Source organism: Pteropus medius, unplaced genomic scaffold (genome assembly GCF_902729225.1).
Source record: "Pteropus medius unplaced genomic scaffold, Ma_sr-lr_union100, whole genome shotgun sequence".
NCBI classification, from domain to species: Eukaryota; Metazoa; Chordata; class Mammalia; order Chiroptera; family Pteropodidae; genus Pteropus; species Pteropus medius.
The window spans coordinates 736,135-762,420 of NW_024341893.1; the positions used below are offsets into that span (position 1 = coordinate 736,135).

Genomic DNA, 26,286 nt, shown 5'->3' on the forward strand with positions numbered 1-26,286 from the left:
ATTCATCTCCTTCAGCATCTCAAAGCTTGAGCACATGTTCTGTTAGCTAGTAATAATGTGGCAAACACGCTGCGCCACCGATAACTCAGGACCCTCCCCTATAAAACTAGACTTCTGGCGCTGGGCTCCAGCTTCACTTTCTCACGGGTCGGGTCGTCATCCTCATCAGCAGAGTAGTTGTCTGAGCAACCTCTAAATCGTGCTCATGCGGTTCTGTCATAGCTGGGTGCGTGATAACCTCCGCTGGGGTGAGAGCAGGCAAGCCAACAAACTCCCATCGGCTTTCCAGCAAGCCAGAGGGAGCGCTTTTCAAAGTTGTGGTTACTTTTAGCTGAAATGTCACAGTACTGAAGGTTCTTCTTCTGGTGGAAGACAATTGATTTTGCCTTAACTTTCCTGTTCTTAATATCCACTTCATTGCCACACCACATGGTGGGATGTTTTCACATGCTCGGATCAGATCTCCATGCCAGTTAGGCGCATTCTTGTAAGTTACATCAAACGTTACACCGGGCTTGGATGTACTAGCCACCTCTCAGTCCACCAAACTTCTCCTGACCAGCCGTGTCCCACACGTTGAACTTGATAGGTCCTCCATTGGCGTGGAACACAGTAGGTGGACCTCGACACGCAAGATAGCTACATACTTCTCGAATTCACCAGTCAGATGACGTTTTGCAAATGTCTTTTTTCCAGTCCCATCGTCAACAACCGATACTTATTTGAACTGAACTTGGGGCTCTCTTTGGGGCAGCCATCGTGATGTTACTTCCAGAAGTGTCTCCGGGCCCGTCTGACTCCACTGACTCTAGCCGTTGAGTCCCACCTAGGCTCAATCTCCTTTTGAGAAAAAGAATCAAGAGGTCCTAAAAATAAAGAAGAAAAAGCAACAATCCAGTAGAAAAATAGGGAAAAGATCTGAATAGTTCATAGAAAAAGGAATACAAATTGTTCCTAAAGATAAGAAATGCTCGATCCCACCTATATTCAGAGAAATGCAAATTAAACTGTTCTGAGACACCACTTCTCACTTATCAGATAGGTAAAAAATAGAAAAACTCGACAATATATTTATTGGGAAGGCTATGAGGAAAAGAATACTGTCACATCTTAGGTGGAGGTGCAAATGTATAAGTCCAACACAGGGCAACTTGGCAGCATCTGGCAAAATTACAGGTGCATTTTCTCTTGACCCAGGACTCTCGCCTCTAGGAATCTAACCCAAACACACAATGACAATAAAAGGATGTAAGGCCGAGGCTGTTCATGAAAGCCCCCTTCATAATGGAAAAAGACTGCAACGACTCAGACGTCTGTCAGGAGGAGACTGACAGACATCTGAGTCTGTCTACGCTTCGTCTCCATGATGGACAGCTATGCAGATGAAAAATAGGAACTATCTCTAGCCCCTGATCTGGAGTGATCTCCAAGATATATGGGGAAGGGAAGAAAGCAAGGTTAGAAAAGCGTACGTAATAAAGGAGACGTAAGAGAAGGGGCACGATGGGCTTCGGGGCACGGATAATATCTGTTGACCTGGGCGGTGATTAGGTGGATTATTTCCTTTGTGATAACTCATAAAGCTGCACAGTGACGTGAACTTTTCTGTAAGCATCTTGTAATTCCAAAAAAAAAAACAGTTTTAAAATTAATAAATTGTAATCTCTGAAGATCCTGGAGCAAAGAAAATGGGTTCATGTGTATGTTGTGTGTGTGTGTGTGTGTGTGTGTGTGTATGGAGAGACAGAGAGCATGGTGAGACAGAGAGACAGAGAGAGAGACAGAGAGACAGAGAGACAGAGAGACAGAGAGACAGAGAGAGAAGAGAGGTGGGAGAAGACAAAGTATGCAAGGACCTTGCCCAGACCCAGATTTGCACAAGAAGCAATTTTCAAAAATCACATTTTTTAGGCTGTTGAGGAAATATGAATATGGACATGTTACTAGATTATCAAAAGGACTTCTTGTTAATTTCATTAAATGTGATAATGTAAGAAAATGTTCTTTTCTTTTAAGAGATGCATATTTAAGTAGATGGGGTCAAAGAGCCCCATAATATTGGAATTTGCTTTAAAATACTCTAGCAAAAAAGGTGGGGCAATAGATAAGGCTGACGAAATGTTGATTGTTGCAACTGGATGATACGTAAATGGGGGTTTCTGTAGGATTTAACATCTTGTTAAAAAAAATTTTTTTTAATTAATCAAGTTGTGAAAGTCCCAGTCATAACAGCCTCTGAAGAGTTCTATCTACTCGATCCTGATTTAGTTTTTCAGTGACATGTGTATGTGGCACTAGCCCTTAGGACTCCGCTGTGGCCATTCCTTCATTCTAATAAATATGTTTGAGTACCTGCTATGTGTTCAATTTCAGGTACCTTGCGTTAGGCTGAAAACTTCTCCAGAAAGAACAATCATGTGACTAGAAGGTTAGAACTTTGCGGCACCTGCCCACCCACCTCTGGGAACAGAAGGGGGACTGGAGATTGAGTTAGTCACGAATGGCTAATGACTTAAGCGGCCGTGCCTAGCTAATGAAGCCTCCATAAAAATTTTAAACATCGGGATTCAGAGAGCTTCCGGCTTGGTGCCCGGAGGGTGGCACACCCAGAGAAGGCACGGAAGCTCCATGCTGCTTCTTCCATGCCTTGCCCTATGCATCTCTTCATTTTGGCTGATCCTGAGTTGTAGCCTTTATAACAATAAACCAGTAACAGTAAGTAATACATTTTCCTGAGTCTTGTGAGATGTTCTAGCAAATGATCAAACAGAGAAGGTTGGGAAACCTGATTTACAGCCAGTCGGTGAGAAATATGGGTGGCCTGGACTTGCCATTGGTGTCTGAAGTGGGGCAGTCGTGGACTGAGCCCTTAACCTGCGAGGTCTGATGCTAACTCCAGGTAGTTAGTGTCTGAACTGAACTTATTTGTAAGTCACCAGTTGGAGTCTGCAGAGAATTGGAGAATCGTTTAGTGTGGAAAACTCATGCCTTTGGTGTCAGAAGTGAAGTGTGTGAATACAGAAACAGGTCTTCTATAGCATATGAGGTGACAGGTGCACTTGGCTGGTAGATATAGAGATAGGACAGTGCAGTTCTCTTGTGACCGCTTCTGCTCATTCAAATGGGAAGCGAGGTCATCAGCTAGGAGTAAGAAAGGAGGAGGTTTCGGGGTTCGATGAGAGAGGAGAAAGTGTAAAATAATCTTTCAAGAAAATAGATCCAACCACTTTGGAAAACTGTCAATTTCTTTCTTTTCTTTTTTTTTCTAGGCAAGGCAACTCTTGTGACCTCACAGATTGCAAGGACCTTGTCAGCTTACCATCCTTTATTTTTTTAGTTTTTATGCCTACAGCAACTGGTTTTCCTAGGTGGTCTCCCATCTAAGTACTAACCAGGCCCGATCCTGCTTAGCTTCCGAGATCAGATGGGATCAGGTTTGTTCAGGGGGGCACAGCCATAGCCTCAATTTCTTAAAAAGATAAACATACTCTTACCCTGGGACTCAGCCACTTGACTCCTAGGACTCTTCTCAAGAAAAATGAAAGCTTATGTCCACACAAGTATTTGTGCATGAATGTTCATAGCAGCATTATTCATAATAGCCCCAAACTGGAACCAACTCAAATGCCTATCAACAGATGAATGAATGAAAGGTGATATACCATAAAATGGAATCCTCGGCAATTAAAAGGAATGAACTACCAATAAACACGACAGCATGGAACGTGATGCCAAGTGACAAAAACCTGATGGAAAACGATAGATTGTATGGTTCCATTTGCATGAATCGGGGTGACGGAAGTGTTCTGAAACTGGATTGTGGCGAGGGTTGCACAATTGTATAAATTTACTGAAATTCATTGAACCGTATACATAAAATCGGCGGATTTTATGATATGTAAATTGTGCCCTAATAAAACGTTTAAAAATTAACACGTTACCAATAAAACTAATAGGGGAAAAAAATAAAGTGGGAGAATGAATGCATTAGGGACATGTGATAGGATGGCTGGGTGGCACTCGGCTTTGTGGTCATGAGCACAAAATGAGACCAGACAGAGTGGGGAAGGTGTTTTTCTCCATCCACATTCAGCTGCCAGGGTGCAGGTGTAGAGGAGGTGGAAAGTTAATTCGATAGGGTGAAAAAGACAGAAAAAAGTACGTAGTGTGAGGGTATGAGCAAAGAGGTGTTGATAGTGATGGATAGGGAGTCAGGCTGGGTGCGGGGAGTAGTGTGGTCGTGAGCAGGGGAGGGACAGGGCAAAGGTGGTCAGCTTCGTGAATGTGAATCGTTTAGGCTGAAGGATGGTTGGAGCAACAGCTTTAGAGGGAGTGAGCAAGAGAGACAGGAGGTGAGGGGCAGACGGTGAGATGCGTGGAACTGAGATTCTGTAAGGGCTGTTGTCACTGTCTGAGGACTGGTCTTTCTCCTCCACCGGGCTGGGACCTCTGGGCTGCCACAGTCACTCATCACTGTGTCCCCAGCACAAATTCTAGGTGTGACTGTGGGAAGGAAGGGTTGGGCGGAAGACAAGATCGCCAGAGAAGAGGAGGCCAAGGCATCGAGAGGCCAGAATGTTCAAAGGATCAACTACTTGAATTTGCAAATCACCAAGAATTATAATAGGAGCAGCCCGAGTGTCAGGGAGCCTGGAGCTGAAATGTTGATGTGAGTGCGATGACTTGGGGGTTGATAGAGCTGGCAAGGAGAGTGGGAGCAGGTGCTGTAGTATAAACTTCAAAGTTAAGGGCTTAGGGAGGAGGCAGAGAGAATGGTTTAGAAGTGGAAATGAGGAGAAGAGGATCTTATTCCACACACAGGCCCAGTGGGCATGAGGGCTGAGAAGTGGGGAACAGCCCCTGCTTGGAAGGGCTGCTCAGAAAGGCATATCTTCAGAGGAGAGCTAGGAAGGTCAAAGGAAGCTTCAGAGGGAGTCGAGATATAGGAAGATGTTGGGAGAAGCCCTCAGTGCCTCCCCCAGGTCGCCTTAACCATTCTGCCTGTACCTTCCCCATTCTGGCCCTGACCGCTCTGGGCTGACACTAGGTCCTATTCTGTCTCCCCCACTGGACTGGCAGCTCCAGGAAGGCAGGGCCTGGCACCATTTTAGTCACTATTGTGTCCCCAGCACAAGACCAAAAGGCACCCACTAATTCCTCAGTGAGAGTGCGAATTTCAGATCTCAGCAGCAAGTTGACAGGTGAAGTCCCCAGAGTCAGACGATGCCAGGATTCCAGAAAACAGAGCTGGTGACCTTAAATTTGCACTGAACCCTGAGTATTTGTGTCCTTTAGGGAAAAAGAATTTTCGATTGGAAAGCAAACAGTAAAATCCATAAGTAGTAACATTATCCTGAATCAGAGCCAATTTAAATTATTGCACAGCTCCTGGAAATTCAGAATAGATTCAGTAGATTTTCCATCTTAATATTTAAACGAATTGTCAGAAATGTTTCTGTGCTCTGGAACACCCTGCCAGAGAATTCAAAACGGCATGGGTTCATTCACTCATTCAACAATTTACTGAGCATCTGCTCTGTGCCAGGACCTGTTCTAGGCGTGGAGTGATACAACAATGAATGGAACAGACCAGTGGTTTCTCCCGGATGTTGTTAAAATTTCTCATAGTAGCACTTGTTTGGCTTTGGTGAATGAATATAGCGATGAATATTAATATTAAAAACTACAAAGCATAAAATTCTCAATACTTATGCAGAACTGCTCACTCTCCACCCGTTCCTCTGCCTGCACTCCGATCTTGCCCATCCTTGTCGCCTACCTGATCCATTGCAGCGGGCCCCTTCCATGGTCTTCCTGTTCCCACTCCTCCTCCCACACTATTTCCTACATGCAGCCACAGTGACCCCATGTCAGATGGCGTCCCTTCCCTATTCGGGACCCTTCCATAGCTCCATCTCATTCAAAGTAAAAGTTAAAGTTCTCGCCACACAATTTTTCTTGTTACCTCTGCTTTCATCTGCTCCCGCTCTGCCCTGCTCACTCTGCCCCAACCATACTGCTGCTCACTGTTTCTCCAACCCTCCTCGCCTTTCCGGCCGCAGGGCCTTTGCACCTGCAACCCTCGTTGCCTGCAACTTTCTTCCTCCAGATAAATGCATGCCTCACTGCCCACCTCCTTTAGCTTTCTGTTCAAATGTCACTTGATTCATTCCTCGATTGCCCTATGAGAAATTTCACCCCTCCCCCAAAGGAACCTATTCCCCGTTTCTCTGCTGTTTTTTTCTTCAAAGCACTTATTGCTTTCTAACATTCAACGTTAGTAACTAGTTGGGTGTCTGCTTTCGCATTCGAAGATGAGCTCCGGGAGGATGGGGATTTGTATGTCTTGTTCACTGCTGTATTCCCAGCTCCGAGAACAGTGTCTGACACAGACAGGCGGACAGTAAATGCTTTCCTAATGTATGAATGGGAGTCCAGAGTCCCGTTCATGGGAGTGGAAATGGGTCAGAGAAAGCTTTTCGGGGTAGAGGTGATCTTAACGAGTTAACTAGGACTAGAGAAGAAGGGCACAGGGCACGGCCCTTGCGAAGGCTTGGGGATGAGTCCTGATTACTGAGGTGCTCGCACATGAGAAGGCAGAAGCAGGAAGCGCATTTAACGTAGAGACCGCAGCTCAAGAAAGGAACCACGGCGGGGAGTGAAGGGGGCGGTGCCGGCGCGCGCCGGGCTCTGGGCGGGCCTGAGGCTCGAGGGGGCGGGGCTGCGTGGTTGCGTCACACGCCGTACGTCCGCGCGCGCCTGCGCTCCTTTCCACGTGCGAAAGCCCCAGACTCGTGGGGCTCCTGGACGCCGCAGAGTCCTGATCCTCGCACCTCAGCGCTCGCCATGAAGCCAGGTGCGGGCTGGGGTTGGGGTTGGGGGGTCAGAGACGGGCACGGGCTGGAATCGGGGTGCTCGACAGGGATCGGAAAGGCGAGGCCTTGGCCTGGGGACAGAGGTTCTGAGACCTGGACCCAGTCTCGTGTGGGGTCAGGGTCCTGGCTCCGGTAGGAGAGAGTCTTGGTTCTGCCCCATGATTGATTCTGAGCCTGGGGTTCGGGTTCCTGGACTGGAGATTTGTGACTGGCTTAGGAGGTCACGGTCGTGAGTCGAAGGTCTTGGGCATGGGATTGTGGGGGGTCCTGAAATAGGATTCGTCTCATCGAGGCTGTCATTAGGAGCTTTGGATATTGGGCCAAGGGCAGCAGCCTGGGGTACTGACCCAGAGTCTGGATCCAGGCATCTGGGGCGGGTTTTGGTGATCTGTCTCGGTTAGAAGGTGGAGAGTACGGGAGGTGGATCTGGGGGCACCCGTTTGCCTCCCCTGTCGCTGCTGCTACCATCGTCCGCTTGGTCCCCAACCCAGCTTTTCGGAGAGAGCCAGAGTGGATGAGAACTTCCCACTGGATAGTATGTGGTCCTCTCTGGCCGGCTTTCCTGCTCACTACTCTCCCGAGGGGGCGGGTCCCTGAGGATGGAGTGGAGATCGTGGGCCTAGAGATTCTCAGCTCCGCGGTGAGATGCAACAAGCCCACATTTAGATTGGCGTGGGGTCGGAGAAGGAGGTAGTCACAGGACATGAGTGGCTTTATTCATTCGATTTTCCTTGAGATTCCGATGAGCCTACCCCCCACCTCCCGTATGGCAGAATGCTGAGAATCTGGCTTTGACAGCAGGAGGATCTCAGTTCAAAGTTTCCATCCTGGCTCTACTTAACTTACTCGGTGACCTTGGCCAAGTAGCTTTACCTCTCTGAGTCTCAGTTTTCTCATCAATATCATGGCGCCCAGTTACAATTTGATAAGATAATGTTAAAAAAATAACACTTGGTGGTAATCATTTTGCAACGTGTGTATCAAATCAACAGGTTGTACACCTTAAACTTACAGAACGTCGTATGTCAATTATATCTCAATAAAGCTGGAAAAAATAGTACAGTGCTTGACATATAATAGTATTGGCTCTAATTGTTATCTTCTCAAGGGGAACAAAATTAGGATCCTTCTTCCCAGTGTCTCAGCCTTTCCTAAACCAGGTGGGGCCCCTCTCCCCACCTTGCTCCCCTGGAATTGAGGAAGTCTCCCACTGTGACTGAAAGGGTCTGTTTTCTAGCACAGGTTTTCTTCTCCACCCCGCACCCACCACCCCCCAGCCTCAGTGTAGAGGGCCAGGGGCTGGATTTGTGGACTCTGCATTCCCTTTCTCTTCAGTATTTGGAGATCTAATGATGAAGTGGGGTGGAAGGTGCTAGGCTGTGCTAGTCCAAGGAGACCCTGGCATGCCTGCAGGCATCCTGTGGTCTGATTCTCCCAGGAATGGAAGATAGCCCTTCCTCCCGACCCTTTCCCTATTGTGCTCAGATATGAAGTCGAGGAAGTCTTCAGGAGTCAGTTCTTCAGTGGGGATTTTAGTCTGATATAGAGAGGAAGCCTTTGGGAGATTCTGAGCAGGGACATGATGTCAGTCAGACTTGATTGCCACTTTTAAAAGGATCCTCTTCTTTATATAAAAGACTTTAAGGGAGCAAGAGTGGAAGCAGGCACATCCGTAGGAAGTTTGTTGCTGTAATCTAGATGGTGTGGCTGGGACCAGGGTGGTAGCAGTAGACCTGGGTAACAAATGGTCATGATTCGGGAATAGGTTTTGAAGACAGAGCCAACCATTTGTATGTGAATGTGTGAGAGAGAAGAGCCAAGGATGACTGAGGGTTTGGTGTGTGTGACTGACTAGAAGGATGGATTGAGTTGCCATTTTTGAGATGGGAAGGCTGGGAGGAGAGCAGTTTTAAACCAGGGGGTCTGTGGACCCCCTCCCAAAAAAAACTTCTAGAAGAAGAGTATGCAAATGTGTTTTTTTGAGGAGTGGGTATTTTTAGTACATTTTTCTTTTTAAAATTATATACCTATTTTTTTCTGCTTTATTGAGATATAATTGGCATGCAAAGTGGTGTAAGTTTAAGGTGTACAGTGTGCTGATTTGATATATGTGTATATTTTGAAATGATTATCTTAGTACATTTTTTCTAAGAGCCCCAGGACCTGAAATGGATTAAGATGTGTTTTGAGCATCTGGGGCTGAAAATTTACAGTCGTGCCCACTGTACCCCGTGCCGTGCCCACACTTTCCAGGCCTCTCTTCTGTCAGGCCTGGGCTGAGAGTCTCCTAGGCCTAGTGCTTTCTCTCCTAAGTAAGAAGGAGAACTCTTTGCCTTGAGTTTGAATAGTAATATTAAAACTGTGTGCCAGGCAGTGTATTAAGTGCTTTGTGTGTATTAAGTCTTTTAATCTTTTCAACTCCATGTGGTGTGCACTGCGTTATCTCCAGACCTCCGCCTTACAGATGGAATTTCAGGACTCCCATGAACCTTCCCCGCTCTCTAGGGTTGCAAATGGTGTGGTGATTTCCCCTGCTTGAGGAGAGGGACCATGGCTCTGGCCACCATCTGGTCACCTGCTTCCCAGATGAACAAGTGGGCGCTTTCTCCATGAGGCAGAACCCAGAGGTTTAAGATACGTCAGCAGACAGTGTATTTAATATTCCTCGAGCCCATACTTTGTGCTGGGCGTTGTGTTGGGGATGCAGCGGTAACCAAAACAATGAAACATCCCTGTCCATTTGGAGCTTGATTCTGATGGGGGAGGCAGGCAGTAATATTAAAAATGCCATGAGTGGAAATGGATACGAAGAAAAAGAAAGCAAGGTAAAGTCCGGGTAGCCAGAGAAGGTCCTTCTGAGGAAGAGACATGTGCTCAGAGACGTGAGTGCAGCAAAGGAGTGGGGGAGCCAAGCAGATGTCCATGGGAGCCAGGCAGTGGCAACAGCAGATGTTAAAGGTTGAGAGGCTAGAGAGCGAGTTTGTTCTTGGCGGGCGGGAGGGAGCCTGGTGCCCAGCATAGGTCAGAAAAGTCAGCAGACGCCAGAGCCCTGTGTTGGTGCGTCTCAATATGGGCTGCGCATTAGAATCACCTGGGAAACGTTAAAAAGGTGCTCAGGCCCAGGCCCCGACCCCGGACAATTAAATCAGAGTGGCTGGGTTCCAGCAATTGGCCAGAAGTGAGACTCACTGCTTTAGGGCTTTGGAAGTCAGTGATTTCATTTTGAATGTGCTAGAAAACTATTAAAGGGATTTGGGCAGAGAAATGATAAGATCCGATGTGCTGTTTTAAGAGGGGTGGTGCTAGCTGCCATGTGGACAGTAGACTGTAGAGGGAGTGCAAGACAAAGGTGAACAACTCATGGTTCTGTGTGGGAGCTTCGAAACTGTTAAAAATCACATTGGGAATAGTTACAAAAAAGTTCTACATTTTCGTCTTTAATGCCATTAAGATGCATGAAGCTTTCATAGGGATGTAAATATAATGTACCTTTACAAAACCTTTAGCAAGTTTGCTGTTGAATAGTTTACATCAAACCAGATCATTTTAAATCAGCACTCATCCCACAGTATTGTTTTAGAACTCATGTGATTTTTCTGACTATTACTGAAGAGCTTTTGAAACTGTCAAAAACCAGGTATTGGATCCATTAGCACCGGGAGAACTGTTCTGCCTCAAACGTTTTGTGCTCAGTGAAGAACATTTGCACTGTCCCGAAGTGATGTAAACAACAAAGTCTCTGAATCTCTTTTTCCCTTAAACTTTCAATCTCATCATGAGCCCTAAACTGTTTGTGAACTGTTCCTCATCCATAAAGGACAGTTTGGTATTTTTCTTTTTTCTTCCCTTGAGCTGGCAGAGACTTTTACAAACCTGGAAGCAGGGAGATCAGTCAGCAGGAAAGACATCACACCCACCTCCCCTCCGCTTGGAGGTTGGCACTTTTGTCCCAGACACAAGGTCAGCCACGGGAGGGCAGGGCGAAGGTTCCAGGCCCACCAGGCCCCGCCCTGCGCTGCACGCTCGCTCAGTGTTCGCTCTCCTGCAGACTGATTAGTCTTGAAAAATAGGACGAATTCTGCGAATCTGTCATCCAGACAAGAGCAGAATACGGACAGTAACCTACATCTGCCTGTGTACCCTCCCCTGCCCCAGCCCCGTCACTTCTCCCTCCCATTCCCCAGTACCGTGAGTTTTGCATTGATCGGTCCCTTGCCTCTTCTGCGGGTGGGGCATGGGTCACCGCAGCATAGCATTGTGTAATTTCAGTTGTCGAACTTTCTAAACAGGATATCGTGTGCGATGTGACTTCCTTGGACTTGCTTTTTCACGTAACATTTTGATTCTGAGATTTATCAGTTGTGTAACCGTAGGTCCTTCACGTTGCCGATTGTGAATATCCCCGTTTGATCCGCCCGGGCTGCCAGTGGATAGTCGAGTTAGTCCCGATCTGCTGCCACTGCGGGCGTTCGTGGACATGTTCCCGGCGCACATTTCTCCCGTTTCTCTCCTGAGGGGAGCTACGAGGTGCAGGAGTAACTCCTCAAGCTTCATTGCCTGATTCCTGTTTCTGTTTCCACCATAGGTTTCAGCCCCCGTGGGGGTGGCTTCGGTGGCCGAGGGGGCTTCGGTGACCGTGGTGGCCGAGGAGGAGGTCGAGGCGGCTTTGGCGGGGGCCGAGGCGGCTTTGGCGGGGGCCGAGGTCGTGGTGGAGGCTTCAGAGGCCGTGGAAGAGGAGGAGGAGGAGACAGAGGAAGAGGCGAGTGCAGGGGAGCTGTGATGGAGGAGGCTCTCCCTGGGCTTGGGGAGTGAGGGGGATAGAGATGTGGGGTCTCCCTCTCACCGCGTCTCTCCCTGTAGGTGGCGGGTTCCAGTCTGGTGGCACCCGGGGTCGTGGTCGGGGAGGAAAAAGAGGAAACCAGTCAGGGAAGAATGTGATGGTGGAGCCTCACCGGCATGAGGGTGAGTGAGGAAGGCGGGGAGCCCGCGGGGGGTGGGGCGTGGCCCAGCGTCCTCACCCCTTCGCTGATCCCCTCACTCAGGTGTCTTCATCTGTCGAGGAAAGGAAGATGCACTAGTCACCAAGAATCTGGTCCCCGGAGAATCAGTTTATGGAGAGAAGAGAGTCTCGATTTCGGTGAGACGTAGGGTCTCCCTGCCTCCACCACGTGCCCTACATGCGACAGCCACTCCTATCCCCAAATGCCTTCCGTGACTCCCCATTGCCTTCAGGTTTAAGTCCCACATTCTCAGTGTGGCCCCGAAGGCCCTGTACATTCTGGCCTCACTTCCTCCCACTGTCCCTGTGACCAAGTGTCTTCAAGCCACACTGACCTCCTTGCTGTTCTCTCAGCTCTACGTGGCTGTTTCCCTTTCATCAGCGTCTCTGGTCGGGTGTCAGCTCGTCTTTCTCATAAGGCCTCTTTGCACCACCCCGTCTGTCAAAGCAGCCCTCACCGCCTATCCCCTGACCTATTATCCTATGTTGTTGTCTTTACGGCCACTCACACTCCTGCCTCAGGGCCATTCTGCCTTTCCTGCTGCCCGGAATGAGCTTCCCTCCAAATACCTCGACCGCCCCTTACGTCCTGCGGGTCTGCTTCACGCGTCTCCTGGCTCTTCCCTGGCCACCCTTCCTCATTTTCACCTGTCCCTCACCCTGTTCGCCATACCTTATATTTTGTTCCCCAGCTTGATCTTTTCTTCTTAGCACTTGTCACTGGCTACTATGTCGTATATGCGAGTTTGTTCAGAGTATACTTACTCCTTGAGGGGAGGGGTCTCTGTCTCGTTCACTGTGTATCCGCATAGCATCTGCACACGACATGCGCTGGCACCATAAATGTTTGTCGAATGAATGTGTGATCTTGTTTCTGTTTGTTATCTGTTAATCTGTCGCTGCCCCTTCTCCCTGGGTCAGTAACATCCATGAGAGGGCAGGCGCTGCAGTCTGTCATGGTCACTGGGATGTACCCACATGTATTTCTTGTACAATGATCGGGCACCCAGTCCCTTTGAGGACCCTAGGGTTGAGGCCAGTGTGATCTTACAGAAGAACCTGGCACTGACTTCTGTCCCCATCTCTCCTGGCCCAGGAGGGAGATGACAAAATCGAGTACCGTGCCTGGAACCCCTTTCGCTCCAAGCTGGCAGCGGCAATCCTGGGCGGCGTGGACCAGATCCACATCAAGCCAGGGGCCAAGGTGCTCTACCTCGGGGCTGCCTCGGGCACCACCGTCTCCCACGTGTCTGACATCGTAGGCCCAGTGAGTGGACGGATGGGCAAGGGGTGGGGGGTGAGGAAGGGCTGGTGGTGAAGTGGGAGGGAGAGAACGGCTGCCTCCTCTGCCAACCCCGGAGTCAGAAGCCCTGGCTGCTCCCCTGTACTGCATGGCTTGGAGCTAGGCCCTTCCCTGTCAGCGCCTGTTGAGTAAAAGTTGCAGCTTGAACCACCTGTTCTCCAAAGCCTCATCCAGCCTCATTCCTGAGTTCCCCCAGAGGGAAAAAGGGAAGGAGCATGGCCACTGGGGAGACCAGTGTTAGAGGGGCCCAGAGCTGAGCATATAGATACCAGACAATTGGATTTGGTTGCCCTTTACAAAGAAGTTATGCCCCCGAAGTCTGGTCTTCTGGTTTCTCTTGAAAGAAAGGCGATCTCAGTTTCTGGGCCTGCATTTCTGTGATGCTGTTTAGAGGATACCTGTGCATCCCACTTCATGGCCCCTAGCTCATCTGTGTAACTATGAGCTGTATAAGTGGTTAAAAACCCCAGGCTCTGGTGCAGGCATTAAACAGTGACATGGCTTTCAGCACGTTACTCAACCTCTCTGAGCCTCGGTTTAGCCCTGTGAAAAATAGAGTTGTTTTGAAGATAAATGAATTAATTCCTGTAAAGCGCTTAGAGCAATGCCTGGCCCACTGCGGATATTCTCAGCTGTTATGACTTCATTTCTGTGCTCTAGCTTCCTGATTTTAGGACTGTATTGGAGGCCTGGGCTTTCAGATGAGTCAAAGCAGGACTGAATAACCCTGGGCCAGTGCCTGCCCGTCTCCGCACCACAGTTTATTCATCTGTAAAATGAATGTGATAATAGTTGTTAAATGGTAGGTTTTTGAGTTGGAGGTTTGAAGAGATGCTGCATGCAGTGTGCTCCATAGGAAGTGCTCCTCACACGAGAACTAGGATCATTGTTATTATTTGATTTATTTTAGGATGGTCTAGTCTATGCAGTTGAGTTCTCCCACCGCTCTGGCCGTGACCTCATTAACTTGGCTAAGAAGAGGACCAACATTATTCCCGTCATTGAAGATGCTCGGCACCCGCACAAATACCGCATGCTCATTGGTGAGAGGTCTCGGGGTTGGCCAGGTGGGGTTAGAACAGGCCACTCCAGGTTTCCTGGAAGAGGCTGCCAGAGCCCTGATTCGGATGGAATTGGAGTGGATGAGCAGGCCTCTTGAGTCTGCAGGAATGAAACAGGTTGCGAGGGAGCCAGGTGAGGTTGTGGAAGTGGCAGTCCTGCTTCCGGGTCTCAGATGTCTGGCACCCTCAGAGGGCCAGCCTCCTCCCCTCTGATCTCGTTCCCCTCTCCCTAGGCCCCCCATACCTCCTACCTCCCTCTAAAACGTGGTACTTTTACACTGCCCCGGCTTATGTATAAAAGCCTCCTTCAGAGGTCCTTATCATCATCTGGTGAGATCATAACCCAGAAAGCACAAACCGTGGGCTGGCCCAGGAGGGACCCACTGCGAATATTAATGACTTAGTTTTGTTTTGTTTTTTAATTCAGAAGTATAATGTAAAGATGGAATGCTTTATTAATCACCCCTAGAAGTAACTTATATGAACAATTTGATGTCTGCTTTTCCCGATTTTAGTTTCATTACACCATCTTTTCAGTTTTTTTTAAGTCACACTGCCTTAAAAAATATGACTTTGTATTCTGCATTCTGCTGGTTTTTCTGTGAGTTTTTTTCCATGCACTCATACCATACCCTTAGTCTTGCAACTTGTTTCGTCTGACAATCCTTCAGACGCTCTTGCCTGTAAGTGCTCACCTTTACTTGCCTTTTTGATGACGTATCTGTCTCCCCCCCAGACCCAGGAGCGTCTTGAGGGCAGGGTCCGGGTGTGACTCATCTCTCTGTCCCCGATGCCCGGCCCAGGGCTGGCCACAGAGTAGGTGGCAACCATGGTTTACAAGAGGCATGAATGAATGGTGTGACTGGATTTTGGACCCATCTCGGGGAGCACCATGGAGGGAGGAGGATTAAGGGAGGGGGAATTGAGACTGGAGGCAGGGAAGACTGCCAGGAACCTGCTGGTGATGGGGCATAGGCCCCTTGGGAAGAGCTGGGAAGATCCAGGGGACCAACTCTTTAACTTCCACATCTTTCTCCCTAGCAATGGTGGATGTGATATTTGCCGATGTGGCCCAGCCAGACCAGACCCGTATCGTAGCCCTGAATGCCCATACCTTCCTACGTAATGGAGGACACTTCATGATTTCCATTAAGGTGCGGGCTTCATGTCTTCTGTCAGTAACTGCCGAGCAGCCAGTCGAAACAAGGGAGGCTCCATCCCTCCTAATGCAGTCTAATTCCAGCTCTGTCTCTACCCAACTCCCCTGCCCCTAGTCAAACATAACGGAAAATGTCTGCAAAACTAGCAGCTTTGGATTTAAAGAGGCAATAGAATGTAGTGGTCAAATGCATGATCACAAGTCTCACCATCTGAATCTGAATTCCAGCTTGCTGTGTGACTTTGAGCAAGTTACTTAACCTGTGTGCCTGTTTCTTTACCTGTAAAATAGAAATATTAGTACTATTTTTTAGTGTTGATGCAAGGAGTAAATTTATCAATCCATGTGAAGCGTCTAGAACAGAGCCAGGGGTAGAATAAACACTAGATAAACACTAGGTGCATTTTAAAAAACGTTTTATTTTGAAATACAAATCCTGTGTGCCCTTCAATTAGATTCACCATTTTGTCAGCCTTTCACTACATTTGTTTTCTTATTCTCAGCTGCATTATTACTGTTAAGGAAGAGGAAGTAGGAGGAAAAAAAATCTAGACTGTAAAATTGAAACAGTGGCTTTTAGATAAATAGTACTCCGTCGAAAGCTTCCTGTTCCAAATCCAGAGCAAACTGAAAATTTCCAAAACCCGAGTCTCGCCGTTTCCAATAAAAAACAAATACTTCTGGTTTAAAGAGCACAAAATGAAGGGAAAGTAGTCGAAAGCCTTGCTGCAGACTTTAAATCCTCTCTCCTCTGCAGGCTAACTGCATTGACTCCACAGCCTCTGCAGAGGCGGTGTTTGCTTCTGAAGTGAAAAAGATGCAACAAGAGAACATGAAGCCCCAGGAGCAGCTGACCCTAGAGCCATACGAAAGAGACCACGCTGTGGTCGTGGGTGTGTACAGGTGAGTATGGTGCCTAGTACTCCACCAGGGCAGGTATCTCTCCTCCCCTGCACCCAGAGGCATGCCGGACAGTACGTAGGAGTGCCCCCAAAGTGGTGACAAGCTCTGACGCCCCTCATCTTCTCACAGGCCGCCCCCCAAGGTGAAGAACTGAAGCCCAGTACCATCTGGATTGCGAGAGATTATGTTGCTACTGTTACACATGTGTTTTTCTATTAAAAGACTCGTCAGTCGCTCCTGTCTGCTCAGCTGATTGCTTGGCGACCTCCATCGACAACAGGGCGCATGCTCGCTTGCTTGGACTTGGATCGTGGTGGGGGTGGGCATTCTCATCCGGTCACACAGCGCATGCTCTTTTCTTAGGTACCGCTTGCGCCGCCCTAACCCGGTTTCGGCGCTTGGGCGGGGTTGGTAGCCCACTGCGCATGTGCGCCGGTAAGCTCCGCGGAGAGCAGGCGCGGAGTGTTTTCTTGGGTCACGTGAGGGGGAGCAGATGGGGCTGTGGGGCGGAGCCCGGGACGGGGGGGCCGGTTTGTTGTGGTCGCCATTTTGCTGGTTGCATTACTGGGTAATCAGGGCCCTGGCTCGCCGCGTCCGCCGAATACCTTCAGCCGGTGGGCAGGTCTGAGCTCGGGCTTCCCGAGCAGTTCGAGTCCCCTTGCCCGCGCTCTCAGGTAACGATGCGGCTACGGACCGGGAGGGGGGCATTACGGGACCCGCCCTGCCCGCGTCGCAGCGAGACTTAGCACGAGGCCGAGGGAGAAGAGAGGGGCGGCCGGCAGGTGCAGGCCGTGCCTGGCTATTCATAGTCGGATTCCTGGAAGGGGCCGAGCCCGAGGGAGCTGTCCTGGGAGGGGGTAGCAGGGCCCCGCTCCCGCCCTTTGTTTGGGCTCAGCTCTGCCGGCCGCATCGTCGTTGCCTAGCAACAGCTGCCCTGGACTGTGATTGGTTGAGCTCTTGGCAGCAGCGGCCAATGGCACGATTGTTGCCATGGCAGGTGTGGACTGCCAAGTTCAGGCCGACACCGCGGGCCCGGGCGGGCCTCTAGGGAGGGGGCGGGACGCCGGTGTCCCCCGGGGCGGGTGGCTGCGCGGGGCGGGGCAGGCGGGGCGAGGGTTAACCCGCCCCTCCCCCGTCCACCTGCTTTCCCCTTCCCCCGCGTGCCCCGGGCTGACCCTCGTCTCCTCCTTTCCCCTCCCCCGGCGGCGGCGGCGGCTGCTGTTGTCACCCACCGGGCCGCCTGTCCCGCTTGCCCTCCCCGCCGCGCTGGCCGGGCTGGCCGGGCCGGGACAGGCGGCTGTCTCCTCACCGCTGCCACTGCCGCCATGCTGGCTGCTCGCCCACCCCACTGGGGGCCCCACCGCGCCCCAGCCCCCCGTGGGCCCCGCGCCGGCCCTGACCCGGGTAGGGGGTGGGGGCTGGGAGAGACGGTCCTGGTGTGGGAGGGCCCGGGAAAGGTTGTTTTTGGGGGGAGCTCCGTAGGAGAAGAGAGGTCTTGGAGTGGCAAGGTTTGGCATAGGAGAAAGAGAATGACATGAGGAAAGGCCAGTGGGGAGAGGATTTTGGTGTGGCACTCTGGGAGGGAAGAACTATGTGATATTTGGGGACTTTGGCTACGGGGGCCTTCTAGGAATGGGCACAGTTGTGGATTGACCCTGGTGTAGAGAGGAGTGACCGGAGAAACGGCCCTGGTAGGAATCTTGTATTGGGAAGAGGTGGGTAAGGTCCAGTGCGAAGGAGAGGAGGACGATCCCTCTAACATGGGAAAAGACACCTCCCCTCTGCTCCCATCAGGAGGAGTGGGCCTTGATTGGGAGGGGGACACAGGACTAATACGGGAAAGAGCTCTGATGTGGCATGGGGGAACTGAAATGTGGCTTGGAGGGTGATCCCTGATGTGGGAGGGAATGATACAAGAGAGAGGTCTTGGTATGATATGAGGAGGGTCCCCTGAGAAGGGTGTGTCCTGGTGGATGAGAATGCCTTAGGGGTAGGACTCTTGTTATATAGGAGTTCTCAGATAACAGTGGTCAGGAGGTCCCCAAGGACCCCAATGTAGTTTTAGGGGCCTGCGGAGGACTTTGCTATGGTTTGGCTGGGGCCCAGAAGACTCATTTGATTTGCGGGAGATCCTAGAGTTCTCTGAATTGGGGTATCTGCTGGGAACCACAGATCTTGAAGTGGAGGGACCTTGCTTTGATAAGAAATGATATCCTGATGCTGGGAGAAGACTGCAGGAGGGCAGGATCTTGTGCGAGGGGGCCCTGGGGAGGGCCGCAAGTAGAAATGGGAAGAAAAGAGTGAATCCTACTTCCTTTACTGCCTGTGGTTTCTGTCTTTCTCTTCTCTTTCTCCTCCCAATTATTGGCGTCTTTTTGTCCTTTCCTGTCATGACCCATATCCCTGCCTGGCTCCCGATCACTCCCTTTCACACGTACCCCTCTTTGTGCTGCTTACCTCATTTATTTGGTAATCATTTGTTGAGGGTCTCCACTGCGCTTTTCCTCCCCTTCACCCGGCCACTTCTCTCTGTCCCCTCTTTCATGGCCACCCTTTCCCTTCTCCCTCTGTGTCCTGCCTTCTCTCTGATGTCCACCTCTTTCCTGCCTGACACTGCCCCACGTATCCCCTTGTTCCATGTTGTTCCCTGCCTCCCGCCTGCTCTCAGGTCTCAGCGGCGGTGGCAGCCGAGGTGCAGGATGCGAGAAGGCGCCCCCCGGCCGGGCTCCCGCTCCAGGCCTCGCTCCCCTGCGGCCCTCTGAGCCCACCATGGCCGTCCCGCCGGGCCATGGTCCCTTCTCTGGCTTCCCGGGGCCCCAGGAGCACACGCAGGTACGCGTTCAGCTGGCTCCTCACCTGCCTGGGGTAGGGGGCGGCTGGGGATAGAAAGGTCTCAGGACCAAAAGGTAGTGTGGTCGCCCAGGACAGTCTCCCAGGGATTGAAGGGTCCCACGGGAGTGGATGATAGAGGGGTTGCTGGCAGAGTCAGGGTTTGGTAGGCCTGGGTTCAGATCCAGACTGGTGGAAAAACTACTTAGGTTCTCCAGGCTATTCTGTAAAATGGGGCCAATAATGATACCTACCTCACAGGGTTGTTGTGAGGATTAAATGAGTTAATGAAATGCATGTAAAATGCTAAGGACAGTGCCTGGCACATAGTAATAAATGTTCACTAAGGAAAAAAAGTCCAAACTGAAAGATCTTGAGGGGGTGAATGGGGAGCAAGTTGAGCCCGAAGGGTCTTGGAGCCAGCAGGGCCTAGGGGTACAGGGTTAAGACTCCCAAATGGAGAGCTCGGATTGGGAAGTCCAGGGTGCTGGATCCACATCTAAGTTCCTTGGGGTAAAAGAACTGGGCGAAGATGCTCAGAATGGGCTGTGAGTATTGGGAAGGCCCCAAGGGATGAGGGTAAAGCAAGATGGGGGCCCTCGAGATGAGATGCCCGGAATGGATGGTCTCAGGCAAAGGATTAGGAGGGGCAGAGCCCAGGTCTTCTATGGGACCTCCCCCACTGAGGTTCAGAAAGGAGTAAAGGTGGGTGAAAGGGCAGGGGCAGACAGTTCACTTTGCATTCACTCAGCCAGTCTCCACGATCATTCACTTTGTGCCAGGCCGTGCTCCAGGCAGGCACTGGAAGAACAGCAGGAACAAGACAAAGTCTCCGCTCCTGGGGACTTTCTCTTCTAGTGGGTTGTCAGACAATGATCAAATAAGAATGCGTACAGTCATGATGAGCCAGCTGCCCATATAGTTCTCCCCCTTGAAGACGAAGGTGAAGGCCTGTCCTCAGTGCCCCCCCTGACCCCCCTAGCAGGTGTTGCCTGATGTGCGGCTCCTGCCGCGGAGGCTACCCTTGGCCTTCCGAGATGCGACCTCAGCCCCGCTGCGAAAGCTCTCCGTGGACCTCATCAAGACTTACAAGCACATCAACGAGGTGGGCAGGGCTGGGGGACCCAGGCTGGGCGCTGAGGGGTCCTGACCACCGGCACAGGTCATTTACCAGTCCCCATTTCCTGGCTGGCCGGCGGGGCAGGTCTACTACGCGAAGAAGAAGCGGCGGGCCCAGCAGGCGCCCCCTCAGGACTCAAGCACCAAGAAGGAGAAGAAGGTCCTGAACCACGGTTATGACGACGACAACCACGACTACATCGTGCGCAGTGGCGAGCGCTGGCTGGAGCGCTATGAGATTGACTCGCTCATTGGCAAAGGCTCCTTTGGCCAGGTGTGGATGCCCCGCCCTGCCCTGGCCCGGGTTTGGGGAACGTGGGCGCCCGCTCGTGCTGATAAACACAGTCAGTGGTTCAGTGCCTTCGATTTCTGTGCTGGCCCAGGCACCCCAGCCCAGTCACTTGGTTGTCCCGTGCCTCAGTTTCCTTTTCTGTAAAAAAGTACAAACAGCAGGACACTCTGCATAAGGTGGTCGTGTTATTTCACATGTTAACACTAGTGCCTGACTATTGGCGAGCACTGGATTTTGGATCACTTTTAGTAATATCGATATTGATATCGGTGGGTCTGCTTATCTGTAGGGAAAAGAGTGCCTCCTGGCTGGCCTTTTCCTTGCTGCTTCACTTTGCGACGTGCCCTGCCCCCGCAGGTGGTGAAAGCCTACGACCATCAGACTCAGGAGCTGGTGGCCATCAAGATCATCAAGAACAAAAAGGCTTTCCTGAACCAGGCCCAGATTGAGCTGCGGCTGCTGGAGCTGATGAACCAGCATGACACGGAGATGAAGTACTACATTGGTGAGGCCCGAAGCAGCACGAGCTACATAGGGGTGGGTCACCCGGTGTAGGACAGGGCCGGTGTCTTCAGGGTAGGGTTTGGCCTGTAATCCCCTGACATCTGGGATTCTCCTGCCACTTTCATTTTTGCCCTATTCACATGCTCAGTTTATTGGGTGCTTGCTAAGGATCAGGCTCTGTTGTCAGCACGTCACATAAATTAACTCGTGTATGCCTCACCACAGCCCCACGGAAGGGCATCATTGCCCAGGGCTTGGAGATGAAGAAGTTGAGGCCTCGCCGTGCTCTCATTTGCATGAGGGCACAGAGTTTGTCTCTCAGTAGACTGCAATTTAAACAGCCAGAGGCGCCAGAGCCTTTATTTACTCTTCACATCTGTGCTGGTCTTTTTCTTCTTGCTTGTACTGATGCCTCTTAGTAAAAGCAAGACGATTTAGAGAGTGTGTTTCTTTTAATACAAATCCTTATAGTAAACGGAAAACGAGAATCTTTAGTTACCAAAATAAACAGAACTGAGACTAAAACAACGTCAAAATTAGATGAGGCAGTGTAGAATGGTGTTAAAGATCTGTCAGCACCAAATGGAAACTCTTTGGTTTAATCTGACAGAGACTTGAATTCACTTTTCTTAAGAAAGTCAGTCAATCTTTTTCTTGGTTTGAATCGAGTTATAGACCACATAAAAATGTCCTGACGAGCAATCCGTACCTGCGGGCACACCAGACTCTAGCCAGTACTCAAGAAGCCCAGACACAGACCCGCATACAGCTTCTGTCCTTGATTACCGTGGACCCCAGGCCGTCCCCCGGCCCTCTGTGAGCCGCAGTTTCTTCTCCATTGGCCCATGTCCGTCCCCTTCCCTGCAGTGCACCTGAAGCGGCACTTCATGTTCCGGAACCACCTGTGCCTGGTGTTCGAACTGCTCTCCTACAACCTGTACGACCTCCTGCGCAACACGCACTTCCGTGGCGTCTCGCTGAACCTGACGCGGAAGCTGGCACAGCAGCTGTGCACAGCGCTGCTCTTCCTGGCCACGCCTGAGCTCAGCATCATTCACTGCGACCTCAAGCCCGAGAACATCCTGCTCTGCAACCCCAAGCGCAGCGCCATCAAGATCGTGGACTTCGGCAGCTCTTGCCAGCTTGGCCAGCGGGTGCGGCCCGGCCGGGAGGGGGCGGGACTGGGACTGGCGGTGTGGGTGTGGCCAGGCGGGGCGGGGCCAACAGGTAGCCAGAGATTGGGGCGGTGCTAGGCTGGGATGGGTTTTTGTGTGCGGCCTGAAGTGGCTGATGACTGAGGGAATAGTACTTGGAATAAGGTGATCGGCGGGTATGAAGGGTGGGTCCAGTGGGTGAAGGAGGTAAAGGAGAGGGCCACGGGGTACACATACTGCCAGGAGAGAAGAGTGACGCCTGGGGGCAGGTCAGATTGGAGGCTGCCACATGTAGGCAGGGGAGGTTGGGTTGGCTTTGAGCCTGGATGCCACTTTGCTAAGTTTCGTTTACCCTGTGCTCTTAAAGCTGGGGAGTGTGTGTGTGTGTGTGTGTGTGTGTGTGTGCCAGCGCGTCGCGTGCGTGTGTGTCGGGGGGAATGCTTCAGCTTTGCAGCTTCCTGTTAGCCGTCATTTGAGATGATGATGGTGGGGGCATGATAAGGGTCTGGATTGTGAGGGTGGGAAGGGCCTGTGTTTGCGGACTGCCAGCTTCTGACTGGTAACCGGGAGGGGTCCAGAGTCAGGCCTGGGGCTGGAGATCAGGGTCAAACTAGGCCAGCAGAGGCCTGAGGCTGATGAATAAGATGCTGCTGGTGGCTCCTAGAAAGTTGGTGCTGGTTACGTCAGGGTCTGGAGCCTCCATCCCCAGTTTTGGGGGCCGGCGGCTTGTCCTAGCTTTGGGAGCGTCAGTGGTACCAGTAGGGGAGGCTGAGACTTCTGACCATTGCCCACTCTCCTCCCTCAGATTTACCAGTACATCCAGAGCCGCTTCTACCGGTCACCTGAGGTGCTCCTGGGCACGCCCTATGACCTGGCCATTGACATGTGGTCCCTGGGCTGCATCCTGGTGGAGATGCACACTGGAGAGCCCCTCTTCAGTGGCTCCAATGAGGTGTGCTCCCGAGGAGGGGGTGTGCTCGGGGTGGAGGACTGGCGGTCCTGATGGCCCTGACTGCCTGCCTGCTCTCAGGTGGACCAGATGAACCGGATTGTGGAGGTGTTGGGCATCCCACCAGCCCCCATGCTGGACCAGGCACCCAAGGCTCGCAAGTACTTTGAACGGCTGCCTGGGGGTGGCTGGACCCTACGAAGGACAAAGGAACTCAGGAAGGTGCGGCCCCCACCCTATGCCGCTCCTCCCACCCTGGTGGCCCCTCACTCTCTCACACTTGGGGCTCCCTCTCTCCCTGCTTCCTTTCCGTTGTGTCTTCCCATTCTTTCCTCTCCCCCTCGTCTGTCCTTTCCTTCCTCCCCAGCCCACCCTATCTCTGCAGCCCACCCCACAACTCTTCTTAGCTTCTCTCTTTCCACTTTCTCTCTTGTGCTTCTGTTTCCCCGTGTGTGTCTCCCTGCCCCTCCTGCCCACTGACGGCCACTCTCTTGCCCCCCCTCCCACCCCCTCCCTGCCAGGATTACCAGGGCCCCGGGACACGGCGGCTGCAGGAGGTGCTGGGCGTGCAGACGGGCGGGCCCGGGGGCCGGCGGGCGGGGGAGCCGGGCCACAGCCCCGCCGACTACCTCCGCTTCCAGGACCTGGTGCTGCGCATGCTGGAGTATGAGCCCGCCGCCCGCATCAGCCCGTTGGGGGCTCTGCAGCACGGCTTCTTCCGCCGCACGGCTGATGAGGCCACCAACACGGGCCCGGCAGGCAGCAGTGCCTCCACCTCGCCCGCGCCCCTCGACACCTGCCCCTCCTCCAGCACCGCCAGCTCCATCTCCAGCTCTGGTGGGTGCCCAGTGTCAAGTGGGGTAGGACAGGTCGGGGCAGCTCTGGTTTGGCCTGACCTGGGGGACCTTGCCACTGGGCCTCCACATAGTTTGGAAGCTGCATGATCCTGAACTCCAAAGGATGGGGCAGGAGAGCTCCAACTGGCCCTGACCTGATCTCTAAAACTGAGCTTGGGCTCAAACCTCTAACTGAACTCTGACCCCTAATCTCAAAATTGGGCCTGATCCTTCAAATGAGAACAGAACCCAAAGCCCAAACCTGGGCCTGAGCCATGAATCAGATTCAGTCACCGAAAAACCCACCACTTCTCCTTACCGAAGGCCTCTTCTCTCCTCCCCTGGCACTTCAGGAGGCTCCAGTGGCTCCTCCAGTGACAACCGGACCTACCGCTACAGCAACCGATATTGTGGGGGCCCTGGACCCCCCATCACTGACTGTGAGATGAACAGCCCCCAGGTACTAGGGCCTTGAGGCCTTTGGAGGTGGGAGGTGGGATATCTGGGGCTTCAGGACTTATGTCTCCAACACTCACTGTTCCTCTGCCCTTCAGGTCCCACCCTCCCAGCCGCTGCGCCCCTGGGCAGGGGGCGATGTACCCCACAAGACACATCAAGCCCCTGCCTCTGCCTCATCACTGCCAGGGGCTGGAGCCCAGTTACCCCCCCAAGCCCGATGCCTTGGCCGTCCTCCATCACCAACCTCGCCACCACCCCCAGAGCTGATGGATGTGAGCCTTGCGGGCGGCCCTCCGGACTGCTCCCCACTCCACCCAGCGCCTGCCCCCCAGCACCCGGCTGCCTCAGCCCTCCGGACTCGGATGACAGGAGGTCGTCCACCCCTCCCACCCCCTGATGACCCTGCCACTCTGGGGCCTCGCTTGGGCCTCCGTGGTGTACCCCAGAGCACGGCAGCCAGCTCATGACCCTGCCCCTTCCCTAGGGCCCCTCCTGAAGCCATACCCCCCATCTGGGGGCCCTGGGCTCCCATCCTCATCTCTCCCCTCGACTGGAATTGCTGCTACCCAGCTGGGGCGGGTGAGGCCTGCACTGATTGGGGCCTGGGGCAGGGGGTCAAGGAGAGGGGTTTAAGCGCACCCTCCCCACTAAGGATTGGACCCTTGGCCCCTCTCCCCCTTGTTTTCTATTTATTGTACCAAAGACAGTGGTGGTCCGGTGCGGGGGAGATCCCCCCTCACCCCAGGGCCCTAGGAGGGGGTGGGGGCAGGTAGGCGGAGATGGCCTTGCTCCTCCTTGCTGTACCCCCCAGTAAAGAGCTTTCTCACATGCCCGCCTGAGCGTTTGCGGGGCCCCGGCTCACCTCACTCGGCCCACGGAGGCATGATGGGGAATGGTGTTTGGGGAAGGGATGCTGGAAGAGCTTTGTCTTGCGGGATATGTCCATGGGGAAGTTATGGCTATTGGCGCCAACATGGGGCTGCAGGAGGTGTGGGCCTAAGGAATCCTAGACAGAGATCCTGGATAGGATCCTAGCTCGCGTTTGCCTTTTCCAGGGTAAACTGAGACCCTAAAAGGGTAAGGGCCTAACTCTGGCCTGTCGCCTGGAAACATCGGGTTCTGCCCACATAAGCTAGGGCGTCTACAGACTGCGCAGGAGTGGCCCTTTCTGCCAGGCAGGCATTCAGTAGGTGCCGAATACATGTAGTGGACTTACTGGTGCCATCTGGGGAATGGCGGGCAAACAGTGGTACAGACTTTACCACCCACACGTCTGGTTTCACCCTTTGGAACCATTGCAGAGCAAGGCGTTTTGAGATTCTCAGGCAAAAAGATATTCCCGGGGTTCCAGGTAAGCGGGACTGTTTCCATGGCAATTTGGAAACGTCTCCCAAACGGCCAATCAAGAGGCGCCTGATTTAAAGGGCGTCGTCTTCCACCACTGGGGCGCGGCGCCTCCCGGGAAGTGGAGTTCCGCCCGGCGGTCCGCTCCCACTTTTCGTTGGGCAACTACAAAGGCCAGAGTTCCTTTCGCTCCCGTCTTTCGGGGCGGGGAGTCAGGTGGCCAATCGGCAGTCAGGGGCCGGCGGGCCCGAGGGGTTTGAGGCGGGCTGCGGAGGAGGAGGAGGCCGTGATTGGGCGGTTTGGGCCCGAGCTGCGCGCAGGTGTTGACTTCTCTGAGGCGTGTGGCCGCTGCGTGACTGGACTTCGCGGGGAGCTCGCGGCTGCAGAGCCGGAGGTGGGCGCTGAGGCTGGAAGTGGGCCCGTCGTGCGGGGCATCGCTAGCCTCGTGTCTGGCCCAGCTCGCGGGAAAACCCAGTCTGCGTGTGTTCTCTAACGGAGGC

The 26,286-nt window shown here is 52.4% G+C and overlaps 2 protein-coding genes and 2 pseudogenes across 15 annotated transcripts; 2 read left to right on the plus strand and 2 right to left on the minus strand.

The window, feature by feature from the left end:
• Positions 1-98: 98 nt before the first annotated feature.
• LOC120596702 (GTP-binding nuclear protein Ran-like) lies at positions 99-5,788 on the minus strand (annotated as a pseudogene).
• On the minus strand, positions 3,344-3,462 carry LOC120596839 (uncharacterized; annotated as a pseudogene).
• A 918-nt stretch (positions 5,789-6,706) lies between the features above and the next one.
• FBL (fibrillarin rRNA 2'-O-methyltransferase) lies at positions 6,707-16,534 on the plus strand. Its single transcript, XM_039854159.1, has 9 exons — positions 6,707-6,856; positions 11,461-11,634; positions 11,736-11,837; positions 11,918-12,012; positions 12,971-13,141; positions 14,088-14,220; positions 15,280-15,392; positions 16,155-16,300; positions 16,430-16,534. The coding sequence occupies exons 1-9, from the start codon at positions 6,847-6,849 to the stop codon at positions 16,452-16,454; spliced, it is 969 nt and encodes a 322-aa protein (XP_039710093.1). The 5' UTR covers positions 6,707-6,846; the 3' UTR covers positions 16,455-16,534.
• Positions 16,535-16,801: 267 nt separating this feature from the next.
• On the plus strand, positions 16,802-25,271 carry DYRK1B (dual specificity tyrosine phosphorylation regulated kinase 1B). 14 transcript variants are annotated; one of them, XM_039854135.1, is made up of 12 exons: positions 16,807-16,974; positions 18,969-19,132; positions 20,115-20,234; positions 20,334-20,522; positions 20,898-21,045; positions 21,912-22,198; positions 23,004-23,150; positions 23,229-23,369; positions 23,669-23,704; positions 23,789-23,984; positions 24,337-24,443; positions 24,538-25,271. In XM_039854135.1, exons 2-12 carry the CDS (start codon positions 19,070-19,072, stop codon positions 24,907-24,909), a joined length of 1,806 nt encoding a protein of 601 aa, XP_039710069.1. In that variant the 5' UTR covers positions 16,807-16,974; positions 18,969-19,069; the 3' UTR covers positions 24,910-25,271. The 14 variants fall into 14 exon arrangements, with proteins under 14 accessions (XP_039710049.1, XP_039710041.1, XP_039710069.1 ...); XM_039854080.1 differs by lacking the exon at positions 16,807-16,974 and adding an exon at positions 17,489-17,704; XM_039854115.1 differs by having other exon boundaries at positions 16,802-16,974; positions 23,669-23,984.
• Positions 25,272-26,286: the final 1,015 nt, after the last annotated feature.